At 42.6% G+C, this 16,681-nt stretch overlaps 3 protein-coding genes across 5 annotated transcripts; 2 read left to right on the plus strand and 1 right to left on the minus strand.

Moving 5' to 3' along the window:
* Positions 1-1,489: 1,489 nt before the first annotated feature.
* LOC118432521 (mammalian ependymin-related protein 1-like) lies at positions 1,490-3,962 on the plus strand. The gene is made up of 6 exons (XM_035844163.1): positions 1,490-1,647; positions 1,909-1,943; positions 2,488-2,631; positions 2,745-2,928; positions 3,282-3,372; positions 3,549-3,962. The coding sequence occupies exons 1-6, from the start codon at positions 1,584-1,586 to the stop codon at positions 3,628-3,630; spliced, it is 600 nt and encodes a 199-aa protein (XP_035700056.1). The 5' UTR covers positions 1,490-1,583; the 3' UTR covers positions 3,631-3,962.
* Positions 3,963-4,665: 703 nt separating this feature from the next.
* Positions 4,666-7,487, plus strand: LOC118432604 (mammalian ependymin-related protein 1-like). Its single transcript, XM_035844271.1, has 6 exons — positions 4,666-4,872; positions 5,249-5,283; positions 5,661-5,801; positions 6,266-6,449; positions 6,772-6,859; positions 7,128-7,487. The coding sequence occupies exons 1-6, from the start codon at positions 4,803-4,805 to the stop codon at positions 7,195-7,197; spliced, it is 588 nt and encodes a 195-aa protein (XP_035700164.1). The 5' UTR covers positions 4,666-4,802; the 3' UTR covers positions 7,198-7,487.
* A 45-nt stretch (positions 7,488-7,532) lies between these two features.
* Positions 7,533-16,681, minus strand: LOC118430767 (atypical kinase COQ8B, mitochondrial-like). 3 transcript variants are annotated; one of them, XM_035841825.1, is made up of 16 exons: positions 16,501-16,681; positions 15,182-15,379; positions 14,559-14,744; positions 13,748-13,930; positions 13,502-13,568; positions 13,090-13,161; positions 12,796-12,921; positions 12,556-12,641; positions 11,997-12,137; positions 11,581-11,662; positions 11,082-11,175; positions 10,449-10,590; positions 9,863-9,970; positions 9,388-9,453; positions 8,874-8,960; positions 7,533-8,555 (listed from the first exon to the last, which is right to left on the minus strand). In XM_035841825.1, exons 2-16 carry the CDS (start codon positions 15,365-15,367, stop codon positions 8,280-8,282), a joined length of 1,902 nt encoding a protein of 633 aa, XP_035697718.1. In that variant the 5' UTR covers positions 15,368-15,379; positions 16,501-16,681; the 3' UTR covers positions 7,533-8,279. The 3 variants fall into 3 exon arrangements, with proteins under 3 accessions (XP_035697718.1, XP_035697795.1, XP_035697862.1); XM_035841902.1 differs by having other exon boundaries at positions 15,182-15,385; positions 16,501-16,671; XM_035841969.1 differs by having other exon boundaries at positions 15,182-15,381; positions 16,490-16,664.

Below are 16,681 nucleotides of genomic sequence, written 5' to 3' on the forward strand. Positions count from 1 at the left end.
TCTTCATTTTCTAGTAAATCTAACATCCGGTCCACCAACCGGTTCACCGTATTTTTACAGGTCCGGTTTTTCTGGAACGGTCCAATAAGAAAAAACGGTTTTGTACCGGTACACTGTAACGTTACCGATGTCCAGCCCTAATGGGAATGCAAATGAAATCTTGATCACTTCATTTCAAGGTCTCATGAACTTATGTTTCTATAGTGTAACACTATAGCTTAATGTTAAACTATGTAGTAACGTTAAGTGTATGTTTTTGAGTGATAAATCGGGCCACGACCAAGGTTCCTACCAGCTGGGTAGAGTAGGGTCGAACAAGGCCGTAAAAGGAAAATGTGGGTAAATCAAAGTTTGGGTTCTATGTCCGTCAAATTACAAGACGTTTGTTGGCCTCAGTTCTTTCAGAAGTATCTTATGATTATAGACAGTGTAGTAGCCGTAATGGTTTCACAGAAAAGCATCTTGAACATATAGGAAAGTACAGTGACCTGATTAGAATGACACTTTATTTTGATAGTCATTCCTGTAGAGAATATCTCCATCGATCAACGATAAAGCACATGTAGATAAACAGACACTAGGTTCACCACTAATCCTCATCTTCCTGATCATGACGTTGATAGTTCAATCATGGCGAACTGACACTGGGTACTATGGTACACATGAAACAAGAGTCAAATAAAGCACAAATCCGCCATCTAGCTGCCGACAGAAGGGCCTGGAAGAAACTTACAGTCACCAGCGCCGCAGCCGACCGATGATGATGATGTAACGGACAGGAACAAAACATGTACCAAACACCAGGACACAGGTTTCCACGTATTACATTGAACGTAAAAGTGTCAGTATCCATGGTCCCTTCACAGGTGACGTCCTTGGTGCTGAAATGGGAGTCTGTCACTCCGCCGTTCGGAGTGAGGCCATCTCAATGAGGAGTGTGTCCGCTGGGACGCGCCAACTCAGGGAGAAGAGCGGGATGTGTTTTGGGGTGCTTTGGCAACCTGGGGCCTGCTCCGATGCAAGTTGAAGGTTGTAAATCGCTCCGATGCAGAGACGGAAAGTGCCGAGGCCGGGTTCAAAGAACCCCCCATCAGTGCTAACGCACAACGAAGTGCAAACAAAGTTTGAAGGCCGCTCCGGTAACAAGTCCACATTATCTGAGCCGCTGTCCAACATTTGGATTAAAAGAACCCAACACACTTATCATGAAAAGTAGGGGTGACCCGGTGCTCTTTGCTGAAAAAAAGGCGAGCCGTGGCGAGGCCGCAATGCGCTACCAGGTGTCGAAGGGGCCGGTAACACTTCGCTTCATTGCTGATGCTTGTTGTTTACGTATCGGGTGTTTATCTGATTTTGGTCGACGGTGATTGAAGTAAACGTGCATGGACTTCGTCCTTAACCTGACACACACCTCGACATGAAGCATGGCGTGATTACGCAATATTTGTCTTACAGTCTTGATAGTACCAAAGTTCCTACCCCTCGTGACTTGTCCCCTGACTTGAACGAGTGTGTGCACGGTACCGCCCACTGGTCCCTCCTGAGCCGCTGTTTGACTGGACGTGTGGAAACCGAGCTCTGAAATGAAGGCCTTGCTTCTCCTTCTACTGGCCGCAGCTGCCTACGGGCAGGTACCGGAACCATGCAGTAAGTCCGTACATGCTTTCTAAAGTGGCTGTCTTTCTTATTTGTTGTAGTTCGGTTTAAAGAAGAACATTTACACGTGGAAAAAAGGAGATGTTCACAGAAACCCCTAAAATGAGTGTTACGAATTCTTATTCAGAGGTAACAATGTTAAACGATAAAAGTCGCAGACGGAAATAGTGATAACGTTACATGTATAAAGCCATACTTATACATAAGAATGCACTTCACATGTTTTTGCCCTCTTTTCTTTTCAAACCTCAGGGGCGCCGAGCGACTTTGAGTCTAACGTCGGAATAGTAAGTCGGAATCGAATTTACGTCGTAAAAGCAGAATCTTAAACAGGTCGCACGGTTCATCTCAAAGGCATTGTATAACGGTCAGCCTGCATACACTAGAACTCGCAGTCAGCTGACGACTGGAGGTCACAGGTCATTGAAAGTTTAACAAACAAATCGCACAAGACTCAGCTTACGTAGGACTTCCCTAAGAGGGAGATTGGACCATGTTCTTTCATATATGATTTTGTCGTATTCGAGTTTGCCATAGAGCAGAGATTTTGTATTCGATGTTAAACGGTTCAATCCTTGGTTGGGGACATCTTGGTTGGGGCTGCAACCGTCTGTCGGAAAGGACGTAAATGGGGGTTCCAGGTTAGAGGAGGTGCCTCGAGCACGTAGGGGAAGAGCTAGCACCCTCTCCATGTGGAAATATGCCCTGCTACTGAAGCAGCGGGGGGACTTGCTGCCTTTCGTAACATCAGGGAATACAAGGATGTGTACGAACATACCCATATAGAATCATCAAGTCACCTTACATGTACATGCATATCTCCTCTTATAGCAAGACAGCACGAGGGGGTTCTATGTGCGCGCCAAGCTGTCGTACGACAGCCGCAACATGCGCATCCGCAGGATCGAGGAGGTCGACGAGAGCCGGACGGGGAAGGAATTCTTTGATGTGTTGTACCTGCACAATACAATGCCTGTAAGTGCTTTTTGAACGTCTGTTTTTGCGTTGATGGCAACTTTACATTATTTCATAAACACATGAACTATCAGGCGTACCGAACTAACGTTCTTAGCTGTTGATCGCTCCAGGGTAAAGAATACCGCTTCAACCTGAGGACCAAGCAGTGCGAGACCCGGGAACTGAACTATCCATTCCGTCCCATCGAGATCCCCATGAACGCCACACACATGGGCGACTTCACCATCGGTACCAAGGGGGCCCCGCACGAGGGGGTCGAAGTTAGCTTGTGGGGGGATCGGAACCGAGAGGAGGGTAACGACAATTCATAGTTTGCTAGCCCTTCTTAGACGAGACGCATCGTACAATAATATCAATATGTGGAAAATACTAATGATAATCGGGTTACCAGCAAGCTACATTCAGTTCATCTACTGTTGCACGGATACCTGTGGTAGACGAACGAGGCGGATATTCCCATAACCCTTCTAACTGTGGAGGCTCTCACAGAGAAAAGTTTTAGTTTGGATGATTGTACTTGCCGGTTTGACTTAACAAGTACATGAGGTGTTTGGAGAACATATCGATGATACTATGACCCATTAACGGTTTCTTCATTGATCTATAATTCCACAGTCAATAACTGAACCACAAACCTGTCTGTCTAGGTTTTGAATGGGTGGGTTCGTTCACCAGCACTGGCTGTGTCCCCGTCAACGACATGTTCTACAGCAACAGGACTGGCAGGGTGACGACAGAGTAAGCATTTTATTATATCAGTCCTCCCAAATCCGTAGAACATCTGTAACAGTATGTTCTTGGGAAAGTAGACTTGTCTTCGTGTCAAAGATTCAATTAATGTAGTAAACGTGGTCTCTAAAAGATTAGCTATTTCTGATATTTGATGACTGATTCTCACGGTTTTTGTCCTGTAGGTTCTTTGACGTCACCCTGGGCATCTCCGATGCTAACGTCTTCATCCCACCCAGAGAATGCATGGGGCCTCCTCCTCCATGAGTGCCACAACATGCACATGTCATGGCCTTCGTTTTGTAGTGTTGGTGCAAGAACAACCGCCTCGAATGTTATACCTGTGTTTAGCTTTACACTCGAATACCTGCTCGATTTAGCTCTACGTCAAAACATGTGTTCGAGATAGCAATCCTATAGATATACTACCAAGTGGTTGCATTGAATTCTTGCTACTTTTACAAAATTGAAGCACCGTCCTCTGATAACGTTTCTCACATTTTTGTCACAATCATCTCCATAGCAAATATTATGTTAATGGCTAGCTTCAGAAACCTCGCTGTTCTGATGTGAGTGCAAATAAAATCTGGATCACATGATATAAGGTCTCCTGAACTTATTTTTCTCCTGTTTTCGTCACATTTGTGACCAATGAGGTTTAACGCGTGACCAAGGATCCCTGCAAGCTTTTCAGCTAAGAAAATGTGGGTTAATCAAAGTTTGGGTACCACTGATCGACGCATATAGTCTTTAGGGGTGAATCAGAGGTTAGCGTAGTTGAAGGTAAACGTCCTAACGGATAAGGACAAAGATTAATAGTACCTGATATTTGCATTTGATATATTCGGGAAAGATACTAAAGTAAGCACGGGGAAAGTGATCTGTGTTTGAGAGGTAGAACTTCATTTTGGTGGGGAAGTAACGTTACTTCCTGAGCTTGTTTCAGAATGTAGCAGAGAAAGACTGATCATGATAACACTCCGTTATTAACGTTACGTTTCTATCAACTTTCGTCGCACATATGAAAAACTTCACACGAGACACTTTTTCTTTCACGTATCTCATAATGCACGCTGTTGGCTAATTTGTGATTTTAACAAACGTCACAACAGAACATCGTTTTTATGCAAATTTCATTATGATACAGAATGGCAAAACAGAGCATTTGCGTTACTTTAAGCTTAGCCTTGACGGGTCTGCGGGCATAAGTACTTTGACCCCAAGATGTGAAAAACATAATCTAATCCATAGTGTCACCTATCGCCTGGTTGTAAAGATCATGTGACATGACCATGTGATTGTACCCTGTGATCAGACGTTCCAAGTCCGAAGTTTTTGCCTGTTTACCCGTCTCAGCGGGAGTCAGCGTGTACGAGGTACCGCCCACCAGTCCCACCTGAGGTGCTTCAGAACAAGACGTGTCAGACTCGAGCTCCGACATGAAGACTCTTCTGCTCTTCCTCTTTGTTGCGGTGGCTGCCGTCTACAGCCAAGTCCCAGAAAGATGCGGTAATGTTACACCTACACTAACTCCGTGCCTATTGGGATTATACGCTTGTGTTGTTTTGACCAAGGGAATTATATAATATCCCTAGCCTTGCATTGGTTTGATATGCTATGATTTTCTTTTTACGACAGTCGAACATGTGTTGTTTTGACCAAGGGAATTATATAATATCCATAGCTTTGCATTGGTTTGATGTGCTATGATTTTCTTTCTACGACAGTCGAACACAGAGAGCAACGACCCTGTTACAATAGCCCCTGTTTGTAGGCTTTCAATCTGAAAACTCCGTCAAGATACACTACCTTATGCTAGAAATACTTTGTTACTCCTAGGATGTATGGCGTGTTTTAAACTAAAATATTTCGTTTTTAACCACAGAGGCACCCTCGGCGTTTGAGTCCAGAATTGGAAGAGTAAGTTCCATTCGATTTGTGTCGATCTAAAAAAGCTATGATATAGAATCGCTAATTTACTTCCAGTGCACCTACGACACCTGGCATCAGGTGATCTCAGATGGTCGCTGAGAGCAAAGACCAAGATCAGTAACTTGGCTCGAGTTCAAACCACGAAATGGGGCGTGGCGTAACAACGTGAGACCAGTCAATGGTAAACTACACACAGGGTGAGCAGGTGACTGTTCATTTCCATGTGCGTGGGCATTATCCATGCACAGATTAGACGACAATAATTCTAGGCACGCCGCGCGGCAGAGACATAAACCTCCGTTTGATACAGCCAGACTTAAATTTTCGCGAATTCATATTGGCCCATTTTCTTTTCTGTTGTCCAGCTGGACACAATAAGGGGTTACTTCGTCCGCGGCAAGATGTCCTACGATGCTCGCAACATGCGGACCCGGATCGTCGAGGAGGTAGAAACCAGGGAGGACAAGGAGTACTACGATGTGCTTTATCTTCACAACACCCAACCTGTAAGTAGTGGGAGTGCTCTTCCAATCCAGAACTTGGTATCTTACTCTTTTTATCCTATCTCTACAGATGAGGAACTAAACTGATATTGGTACGATGAGATTTTCGTTTGTGTGTTGCCTGTTTTCATTATCAGTATCTAGATTTGACTTTCTTCCACCATTTGCAACTCAACCCTTACCTTCCGTTCTTGCGACTCATACTCCAAGCAGATGCAGGATCCAGCTCAAGTGTTCTTGCGACGTTTATTATGTCTTTTAAGCTGTATGCCTTCTTGACAAGGGAGACTGAAAACACAGATTGCTAGGAAGAGATAAAAAAGCAAAATCATGCCTACATCTACTTAAAGACTAGTGTGACTGGAGTTTCGCGTTATGACTTGGTTGATTCTATGTGATTTAAAATGTGCTTCAGGAAGTTTCGCGCCATAACAAACATTCTATTGTCATCCTTTCGCTCGCCGCAGGGTAAGGAATACCGCTACAACTTGAAGACCAAGCAATGTGAGACCAGGATGCTTAACAACTCCTTCCGCCGGTTCGAAATCCCCGAAGACGCCCATCCCTTCGGAGAGTTCACCATCGGGACCAAGGGGCAGCCGGGCGAGGGAGTCGACGTCACCATGTGGGGAGGGCGGACGTCGATGGGGGGTAAGATTTTTGTCATTGGTCATCAAGACTCTAATGATAATGGTCATCATCCAGTTTCAGGAGAGAAAGCACGAGCCTGTAACGTCTCCCTCACTCCTCTCGATAAGTGTGTTGGGGTCTTTAACGTGCAGAGGTCTGATGCCCGAGGCTCTGCTTCCCCAAGTTGGGATTCGAACCCAGGACCTCTGGGTTCCACCCTATGCTTGAGAAGTGAGACCACACACAGCTCAGTCTGTGTTAACTTGTATAAGCTGTTAGAGATTGACTTACAACCCAACCTTCTTGTGTAGTGCTTTCTAGTAACTTAGGAACCTTGTTACAGGTGAGTTTGTTGGTGTCTTCACACTGGCTGGCTGTGTTCCTGTCAACGATCGCTACTTCCGCAACGAAAGCAGCTTTGACAATACAGAGTGAGTATTCTACATGTACAGAATTTGATACAATATAAGCCTATAGTACTTTTATGATGGGGAAGTGACCCAACAGGCTTGTTCAGGATATTTCCCAGTCATCTGTGTTAAGAGTGGAAGAATTGCCAAAGTTGTCCTGTAGTCATATCACTCTTTTTGTTCTATGTATGATTTTAGCCCCCAAATTTCAATTTGAAAAACATCATTGCCAGGAGTTCCAGATGATAAGGATATTTCTGCAATGACTGATGTCTTCTATCCTCCACAGCTTCTACGATGTGACCCTCGGCATTTCCAATGCCAGCATCTTCATTCCGCCGCATGAGTGTATGCCCTGAGCACCTGCAGCACCCAACCCTGTGATGTATCTATCGCAGCTGCAGAAGTCGTTCTATGCAGAGCCTCACCTGCAGCCCATACAATTTACCCTGGAAAGGCTCTGCTAAAGAGGGCTGAGTTTTCCACTGTTGTGGGCATGGGCTCTAACCTCAGCTATCAACCAGATTCGGCCCACTCTAGCAGATCCTCCCCAAAGTATATCCTATATATATGCAGGCAAGGCTCTGCAGAGGAGAGTGCAGAAGCCATATGATTTACTCTCTAATGGCATATTAAATGTGACAATTAACCACAATGTCTCATTTTTTCTTTTCCTTTATTATGGTCATCACCATTGGTGCTGTTCTCTACTTTATATCTAATCTCTGCATTCTTTTGAAACATGCACTGATGTAGCATCATGAAGTATTTACAAATATATACATCTGTAAGTGTTAATACTTGGACCTGAAGCAGAGTCAGAAGCCATCTATTTCTACTTGAAGAGAAGTAAAGCGATTTTCTCTTTATGTCAGCAATATAATATTCACACCTCTTGTAAAACGAACCAACAATGTGGATTTGGCTGAAGATGTAATACCCAGGCAAGAGTCTGGTTCAGTGTGGCCAATAGCAAACACAGGAAGCTGACAGTCTATAACTGTACATTAGCCTGAGAGCAGATGCCAATGACAAGGTGGTTCAACACTCCTTTTGCATGAAGCTGAATTATAAGTACCTACTAGTAGTAGCTTGTTCTTGTAACAGAACTTGTGGCACACGTCCAGATCTGCCTGTCTTTTTGAGGTGAGGATAAGGTACCTTCAATAATACCTTACAATCACTCACATTATGACTAGCTGCAAATGAGGATAGATAAAAGCCCATCAGTCATACCCAAGCTTATGTAGAGTCCAGGTCAGTGTTTTGAGCGTGTTTTTGAGGTTCTTCATACCTCTTTCTAGTGGCCATAGTTTCTCTCTTTCTCCTACGTAGACGGAGAAGGGATGTACCAACAGCCAGAAAAAAATGACATAAAACACTGAAATGAGCCGGATTCTTAGATCTGCATGGACACTACTACAGAGGAACCGAATCCTACTCAGGTGCTAAACTTATACCCCTCATAAATATCATCAAAGAGGCTCTTGCAGGACAGTTTGGCCTTCAGCTTGCTGCACAGCAGGAATCCCCCAGCCATCTTCCTGTGCAGGGAGTATGTCTGTTCAGGAGGAGGGGCGAGTCTGTCACGCAGCATCACGGGCAGGAGCTGGTGGATACGCATGGTCGTGTCTTGGGTTCCAAAGTCGAACGGTTCCTCGCTCTGGAAAGGTTCCCCCAGGATCATGACTGCATCCACATGGGCTTTCTCAAAGGCCTAGCAAAGAGAAAAGATGTACTTGTGGTTGGGAGGCAATCAATGTGTAACAGGCCAGTACTAAATGAGGAATACAACTCTGCCATAGGCATGTAGTGCTGGAGCGGCTTGGCTGAAGCACACAATAAATACAGCAGTTTATGGTTCCATGTCAGTGTGTGTAAGATACCAAAGGGTAAACATTAAGGGATTCTGTAAGGAGCTTAATCCTGATACGGTCTACTCAGCTTAACAATAATATTTCCTATCCAAGGGAAATAAGCAGTTTTCTCTTAAAACATTTGGCTGCAAGTGTCTGTGTCAATGCTGTCAGCCTACCTTAGACTCATAGCCAGTCAGGAAGCCCAGCTCCCTGGAGAAGTTGAGAACCTGCTCTCTGTCTCCCATCGCTGCACCTTGGATCACCTGGGTCAACAATAGGTAAGACATGATGAAAGGTCAGTCTAAATATGTCAAACAGGTACCTGTATCTTAACTTTTCAACTGGTACCTATACATGCAAGTATGTCTTAACTTTTCAACTGGTACCTATACATGCAAGTATGTCAAACAGGTCCTAAGGCCACAACAATTTTATTTGTTGTTTCTCGGATTTCTCGACCCTATTTTTTTCGATCCGGTCCTGAACATGTGCCTGGGCTGCAAATCTCTTTTAGATGTCTCCAATAACCTATTCATCTGGGCTTCATACCCAAATACTCTGCATGTTAGTGTGACCACAAGGACAATTGGTACAAATTCACAAAGTCAGCACAATTTGGTGCAGTCCAGTGAGATACACCTTCTAGATGCTAGCTGAGATGACAAATTATGTTATTCTAACAATAATCACCTTGATGTAGTTGTCAACAAAGTTGTCCTCAAACTTCCTCGTAGCTCCGAAGTCAAGGAGGTTGATCTGTAAGGGAACCACATCAAACATCACTTTCCTGATGCTTGGCAATTATGAAACATAAATGCACAGCAGTTCTGTAGTCTTACATTCCATGCAATTCTATAGTTATGACATTTTAAACATCAAAGTTCAACTATGACTCTAGATCCCTCAAAAGTAGTTTAAGATTCTTCATTGCCTTGGTTAACATTCAAAATTGAAAAATGGACACCTGAACACTTCAAGATTGCCATATTTTATCATGGATCAAATCTAATACTGGTGGCTTTTAGGTGTGTCATGTAATGACCTAGCCTGACTTAACTTATAACAGTATTTCCACTGACCAGGTCCCTAGTCGGTAGAGTGGACTTCCATAGAGATCAGGTCAGTCAAGAGTTTATGAAACAAAAACATCCAATGAAAGACCCACCTTCCCATGGACAGGGTTGTAGAAGAAGTTGGACCAGTTGGGGTCTGTCTGCATCAGCTTCCACTCGAACACCTCCTTCATGCACAGTCTGATGATGGCCAGGCAGATCTACAGGGAAACAGCACACACCATGTCAGCCAAAGCTACATTACATATACAATTTGTTGATGCTTGCTTTAAAAGTATGAATTTCCCTCTGTTTTGATCCACTTTGAACTATTCTTCTAGGGGTTTTTGAAAATAAATACAACAAAGTATGAATGCAATAGGCAACATTTAGATGTATACATTTTGAACTCTTTTCCTTACTGTAAAAACTATAACTGTCCAGTCCTAAAGCCTATGTGTACATGAGAACACATAATTTACATGAACCCTACAACCTAGTTGGTAAAATAATCATGGAGGTCATATTGTCACTAGCATTTGTCTGTGAGCATGAACTCAAGAGAGGCTCGATTGGTTCCATGTTTGGTGTGTTAGTAGGGTGTGACAAAAACGGGAAAGAATTAAATTTTGGGCCCCCTAGCAGCTTCCTTTGGTACTGCAGCTTTCAAGATATGACAGTGGGAAGAAGTGCCTTTACCTCATTCTTAGTGTCCTCATCTATCTCAGTCAGCTGGTCCAGAGTCATGCCATCGATCAGCTCTGTGGTCAGTACTTGGGGAGTGGACAGCTCAGTGATCACCTCTGGCACATAGAATATCGGGTCATCCTTCAGCAACTCCCTGAAATCAGTTATAAAAAGATGTTATTGACATGGCTGTTGGATGTTATGTATCTTTTGTATTTTAGTGTGATTGTTCTGTAGTTTCCATGTCTGTAATGTGGTACTGTATTGATGTACTTCATGCATAAGACTACAGGGAACCTAACAGAAATGTCAAGACATTGTGGATCCAAATAGAGTCAATTCCAAGATGTATGATAGGATTAAGTTAGAACACATTAAAAGTTTCAGCCTGACCTAATACATACAATGGAAAAATGTCATAGACAAAATCGTAACATAAAGTAAGGTAATGGACAACAGTAAATGGAAACGTTATTAACATACACTTTCATAGCTTAAAGAGAGAAGGAAAGTATCAAGTCCTCATGTTTTCAATTCTAGATCTGATTAACATGTCACATCTTTGCCATGGGCAGACAAAATCTCCATCCAAATGGTTCGCGGCCAACCAGCTACTGCCAAAGAAGATTATCAGTTCAGCCGTACCCAAACGTTCTCGTCATCTCTGCCTCCCTGACATAGTCCACCTCCCAGGACAGCTCCTTCCTCGCCACATCCACCAACTTGTCCACATACAGGCCTGAGGAGGGCAGGATAACAGTAAGTTATGTAACACCATCAAGGAAAAAGCCTTCAGAAAAGACAAGCAAATTGCTCGAAGTTTTTGCACATTTAGCAAAATAACAGATTGAAAATGAAATTGTGAGCATACTACTTTTGAACAATTGCATCTGACAGATCAATCGAAATAGACTTGATCATTATCAATTAAAAGATTCCACACAGTGCCACTGTTCATATCATCTAGGATTCAAAACCCAGATGCAACTGCAACTTAACTGAAAATTGTTTCTCCACAATCTGCCAAGGAATAGAAAATTTTGAATACCACCAAGAAATGCATTGGTAAGTACAATAGTATCCAAGTATGAGCTTCATCCTCTCCATAAGCCACTACATTACAGAATACAAACTTTGATGATACCTTCTGGTAAGACGTTAGCCACACTCAGGACTGACATCAAGTTGTCAATGTCGCTGTTTATTCCTTTAGCAACACCTGGGTACTGTGGGGACAACAAAGCAGCTTGTTTAAGAGTTTGATAAGAAGCGGTGATTTAGAAATAACCTCAAGATCATCACTAAAGCTAACGTCAGTAACAATATCAATTTTTTTTACAACCTGAAGTAACGTTTATCAACCAGGTAAAATGTATCTGCCACTGAGATCTCTAGTACAGAACCACAAGGGTATCATACTATAGTTAATACATGCTGGAGTGCAATTTACTGGGGACATTGGATGCATTTTTTCAGGGTGGTGGTGGACCTTGCAGATAAATTTTGATAGAGGTTACAACAGAAACATGGGATATAATGAAGTTGTGCTAATATCCACACCTGTATCTTCATGGCCACCTCCCTGCCATCGTGCAGCTTGGCCCTGTGAACCTGCCCGATTGATGCTGCTGCAAACGGCTTCTCCTCAAACGATGCCAGTTTGTCTCTCCAGTCTGCTCCCAGCTCCTTAACCAGCACTTTCTATGGTCGGGAAACAAACATTTGATGTCTTATACTGAAGTGTACACAACAAGGAAAGGTTTATATCTTCAGCTCTCTAACAAGGCCCCCTTTCCCTTGACGAAGACCATTGAGCAACTCTTAAATATAGGACTTGTATGTCCTGTTGATTTATGAATTGAATTAGTTTACAAACTAAATATGATCCAAGGGGTAAAAGTACGATTTGAAAGAAGACAGCATAATACACAAAATGACAAAATACACTTCTTTATCAATGAAATTCATTTGAAGTACTACTGAGAATTTTGGTTGCTAAAATGGTGACTCTAATGTCACTGCCTCAGTGGGAAGGGGTGGGTGTTGAAAAGAAATTGAGTACAAATCAATTAAGTACAAATCAATAGTTGTAATGTAGGAGTTGCAGATGACACCATACCTCCAACTGCCACAGAGGCATGAAGTCTGCACTTTGTCTGACCCGCTCGAAAATTCTCTGCAGTTGAGGGTTCATCATCGAGTTGTCTGTAAAGTTGGATTGAACATCACAGTGAGCAACAGTATGCAACAGAAGATTTAGTTAAACTCAGGTGTACAATAGTCATACTTTGAAATATGACATTACCTTCAAGCTTCCTACAAGACAAGATACTTTAAAGTTTAAGAAAAGAAACATCACCTTGAATACTAAGCATCTGTCCCAGCTTGAGTGCAGCCCCTCGAACTCTGCAGAGCGTGTCCACAATACGCTCTGCATTGGCCTGAGTCAGGAAAGGGCTGGAGTCTAACAGAGCAATGCCGCCTTCTGCAACAACAGTTTGATATGACAAGTCATGACAACTCTAGTTCATTTACACTTGAGGTTACCTGTACTTTCATTGTAAACACTAAATAAGTATAAACAATTTCAAGGCTGATACGTTTTACCAAATCAGATAAATACGAGCCACATAAGAAGAATAAAATCACTTACTGTTATCAGACATACCCAATCCTCTTCTTGTAACTTCAGCAAGCGCCCCTGCACCCAAACCAGCTGCAAGACCTGAAATAACATACAATAATCATCACAAGATGTATATTTCAGTATTAATGGAAAGCAGCATCCTTGTCAAAGCTATGAGAGTGTCTACAAGACTCGTAGATAGTTTTTCAGGCTGGTAGTTCAATAAATACAATGTTTGTACATGTATTTCACAATGAAATTTGAACCAGTGCTGACACTTCAACAGCCTATCTGCTGTCTTCCTCAGGGCATGATGAGGAACACAGCCCAACATTAATTTACAAAGGTCAATATCATAAAACCTAGGTCAGTATCACAAAACCACTGGAGCAAGGGACTTTTGCTTGACTATGAATATGAGACTTTGATGAAATCTGACCTCCATAGCTAACCAGTCTGCTGATCCTGCTGGCAGGCACAGCCCTGGCCTTGGCCTGGCCACTCAGCTGTGGAAACACATTTTGTTTCGAATATCATCATTTGTTTTTAAGAAAAATTAAGACCTTACCATCAACATCATCATGAATTAAAATACAATTTGCAATAGCTGATATTATATACATATACACCTAGTTGGCAAAATGTATAAAAACACACAGAAAGTATAAACAACAACACAACTTACAGTTTGCCTCGCGACAGATTTGAAGACTTTTGGTACTACTTTGGGCCTGATGGCGGACAGCTTGGGTTTCTTTTCCTCCTTTTTCTGTTCACTTTTCTTAAGAACGTCTGCTGTTACTGGAGGTGTGGTGGCTTCATAGTGGAAGCCTCTTGTCTGCTGGGTAAAGTTGGCTGAGCCATTTTTCTGCGAAAGATGAAATTGACAAAAGCCTGATGATACCAGATTCTACAAAATCCATGTCTCTGTTCCCTGGAACAATCCAATATTCTTACAAATAAAAACAGTTTTGGGATAAAGATTTGGCTACCTGTGTCAGTCACATATAGTTACAGCAGCTACAGAGAGCCAAATACGTGGGACCACTGGGATGACTACTTTATTTTTAATAAAACATTCTGGACAGGTCGTAAGATTGTGAGACTGTAGAGGTGAATGCATCGTTTGCCATCATGTGATGCTTATACCACATAACAACATACACAGATGAACTAAATAAATCCAAAAAAGGACACATCATAAATAAACAACTTTAATTCTGAGGCAGGTTACTGTAGAAATGTTCGCGGTGGATTAATGTTCGCGGTTTTCGCGGCGGCCACTTCACCGCGAATTTAAAACCACTGCGGACAATTTTCCATAACAGTGAGAGTCTATAGTGCATGGCGATACCGCGAAATTAAAACCACCGCGAAAAGTCTGTTTCCCGCTACCGCGAAATTAAATCCCCGCGAACTTAAATGCATTTACAGTATTCTAAAGAAAGCTAACCTCTGCATAAAACGTGCATTACAATTTTTCATTAAAAACTCACATTGATAGTGGTATTAGTAGTAGTACTGAAGTGGCGTGTTCCGTTGACTGTTCCAGTATCTGTGGCTGGTCCTGTAGCAGGGGTTGTTGCTGCTGTGTCAAAGTCTGGTGTAGCTGCTGTCATGTTGACCTCCTCTCCCAGCCCTGACCTCTCAGAGATGTTGTCCATTGTTCTCCTGATTGTAGACTGAAGGAAACACATCATAACATGCATATGTTTTTATTCATACTCTTTTTTGTTGTTGTAATTTTTCCCCATTTAGAGACATAGAAAAAAATAACATTGGCAAACCTACAGTTTAAAGACCTGAGCTTGGTAAGTTGGTAGATAAATAAAGTGAAGTAATGCTGCTTCACATTTTTACTCCATTCAGGTGAAAATTGAGTACCTAGCCACATTTAAGGATGTCCTCTTGAATGGAATGCATAGCTGGAGGACTACAGCCACACTCTGATCTCATGAAAGAACCCCATCACAATTATTGAAAAGAGTATGTATCCATCCAAGTGGTGCCAGTCGATCAAACCTATGGTAAGGTTTTACCCAGCTTGCACTTGTACAAAACTTGTGTGCTATGTCTAGACTAAAGGCAGTTGACTGGTAATGCTAAACATAATCATTACCTTAACTCCTTCCTGCGTTGATCGCGCCATGCCCATTGCACCGTCCATCTGTCCTCGGGCCTCATGCAGCAGCTGCTGCAGGCTGCAGGTGTTCCACACCTGGCGTACGTACACACGCTGCGAGGAGCCCAGCGCCTGTCCCACCTTCCCCAGGCCTTCCAGCACCATCATGATGTCCTTAGACATGGTGGGGCTTTCCTAAATGATGGGAGAGGGAGGATCACTAGCCTTTCATCATGTGTTCAGTACTCAAAGAACACTTCAATAAAACTGTTCATTATGAATGATGCTATGTGCTAACCAAGTACCAAGACATATCAGACATGGAATACATACATCATACATGATAAAATGGATGTATGACCAACTCAAACCTCTGCCATATCTTATTAGTTCCTAGCCAAGATGCAAGACTGTCTCAAGGTCCTCCAGGACCTACACTGAGTTACATGTAGACCCTACACGAAAGATATCACCGATATCGGGCTAACTGTGGAGACTACTGCTTATAATCTTTTAACATAGCCCAACCTCCTTGCATAGCCTATTGAAAGAAGATGCAAGCAAGCGAAGCCTTGCAACTGTCGCTGCTGCTATCTTTTCACCCATCAATCTGTAACATGCAGTTATGTTGCTTCTTGATTCCAAGAGTCAACACTGATATAATTGTATCTATATGCTACAAAGAATAATTCTATCTCCAGCTGGTTATGCAAGTTATAAAATTTGCCTTGTATAACGTTATCTCCTTTGCAGGCATGCCCTATTGACCTTGTTTATATGGGTAAGGTCATTAAAGTATATTTGGATGGAAGAACGGAAAGTAGGTCAGGTTGGTAACTGGTTGTGTAACTGTTACGAAATTTGGCTTGTCTATGATACGGCTACGTTTTGCTATAAATATTACGTTACGCCATGGAAATAAAATAAAAAAGCATCTTAAATCTACTTGTTACTAAACTATGTTACCTTTATATTTCATATCAATCGTATACTCGATTTAGCAATGGCCACGACCAAATCGGTTCTTATTGCGTAACACAGCCTTTTGTTGTTGTGTAACACAGCTGATACAGTAAAGCCGTCCGAGCAGAAAGGAAAGATAATTTTTGCCATAGTTAGTATACTCAAACGGAAATCCTTTAAGATACCCTACTTGAACGAAACGTGTTGTGGTTGAAAGACAGCAACAGTTTAAACACGGCGTAAACAGCTTTGCCCAATGACAAGAATTTGGTTCAGGGAACGAAGGTAAACAACGAGTCATGTCTAGCCTACTTCAAACAATTCACCAACATACACGCAGCTTTTCCACTTACTCTGTAGCTTGGTCGTTTTATCACCCTGTAGAGCGACTGTGTCCGCGAATGAATACAGCTACAGACAGGAGGCTACCAAAATGTATCTTCAACCTTTTTTATAGCCATGGCCTCGTGGAAATCAACGTGCTTTCCTAAAATGAAGGACACATGCAAATAACAAGACGATACCACTTGCGAC

This window comes from Branchiostoma floridae, chromosome 1 (genome assembly GCF_000003815.2).
Source record: "Branchiostoma floridae strain S238N-H82 chromosome 1, Bfl_VNyyK, whole genome shotgun sequence".
In the NCBI taxonomy this organism is placed as follows: domain Eukaryota; kingdom Metazoa; phylum Chordata; class Leptocardii; order Amphioxiformes; family Branchiostomatidae; genus Branchiostoma; species Branchiostoma floridae.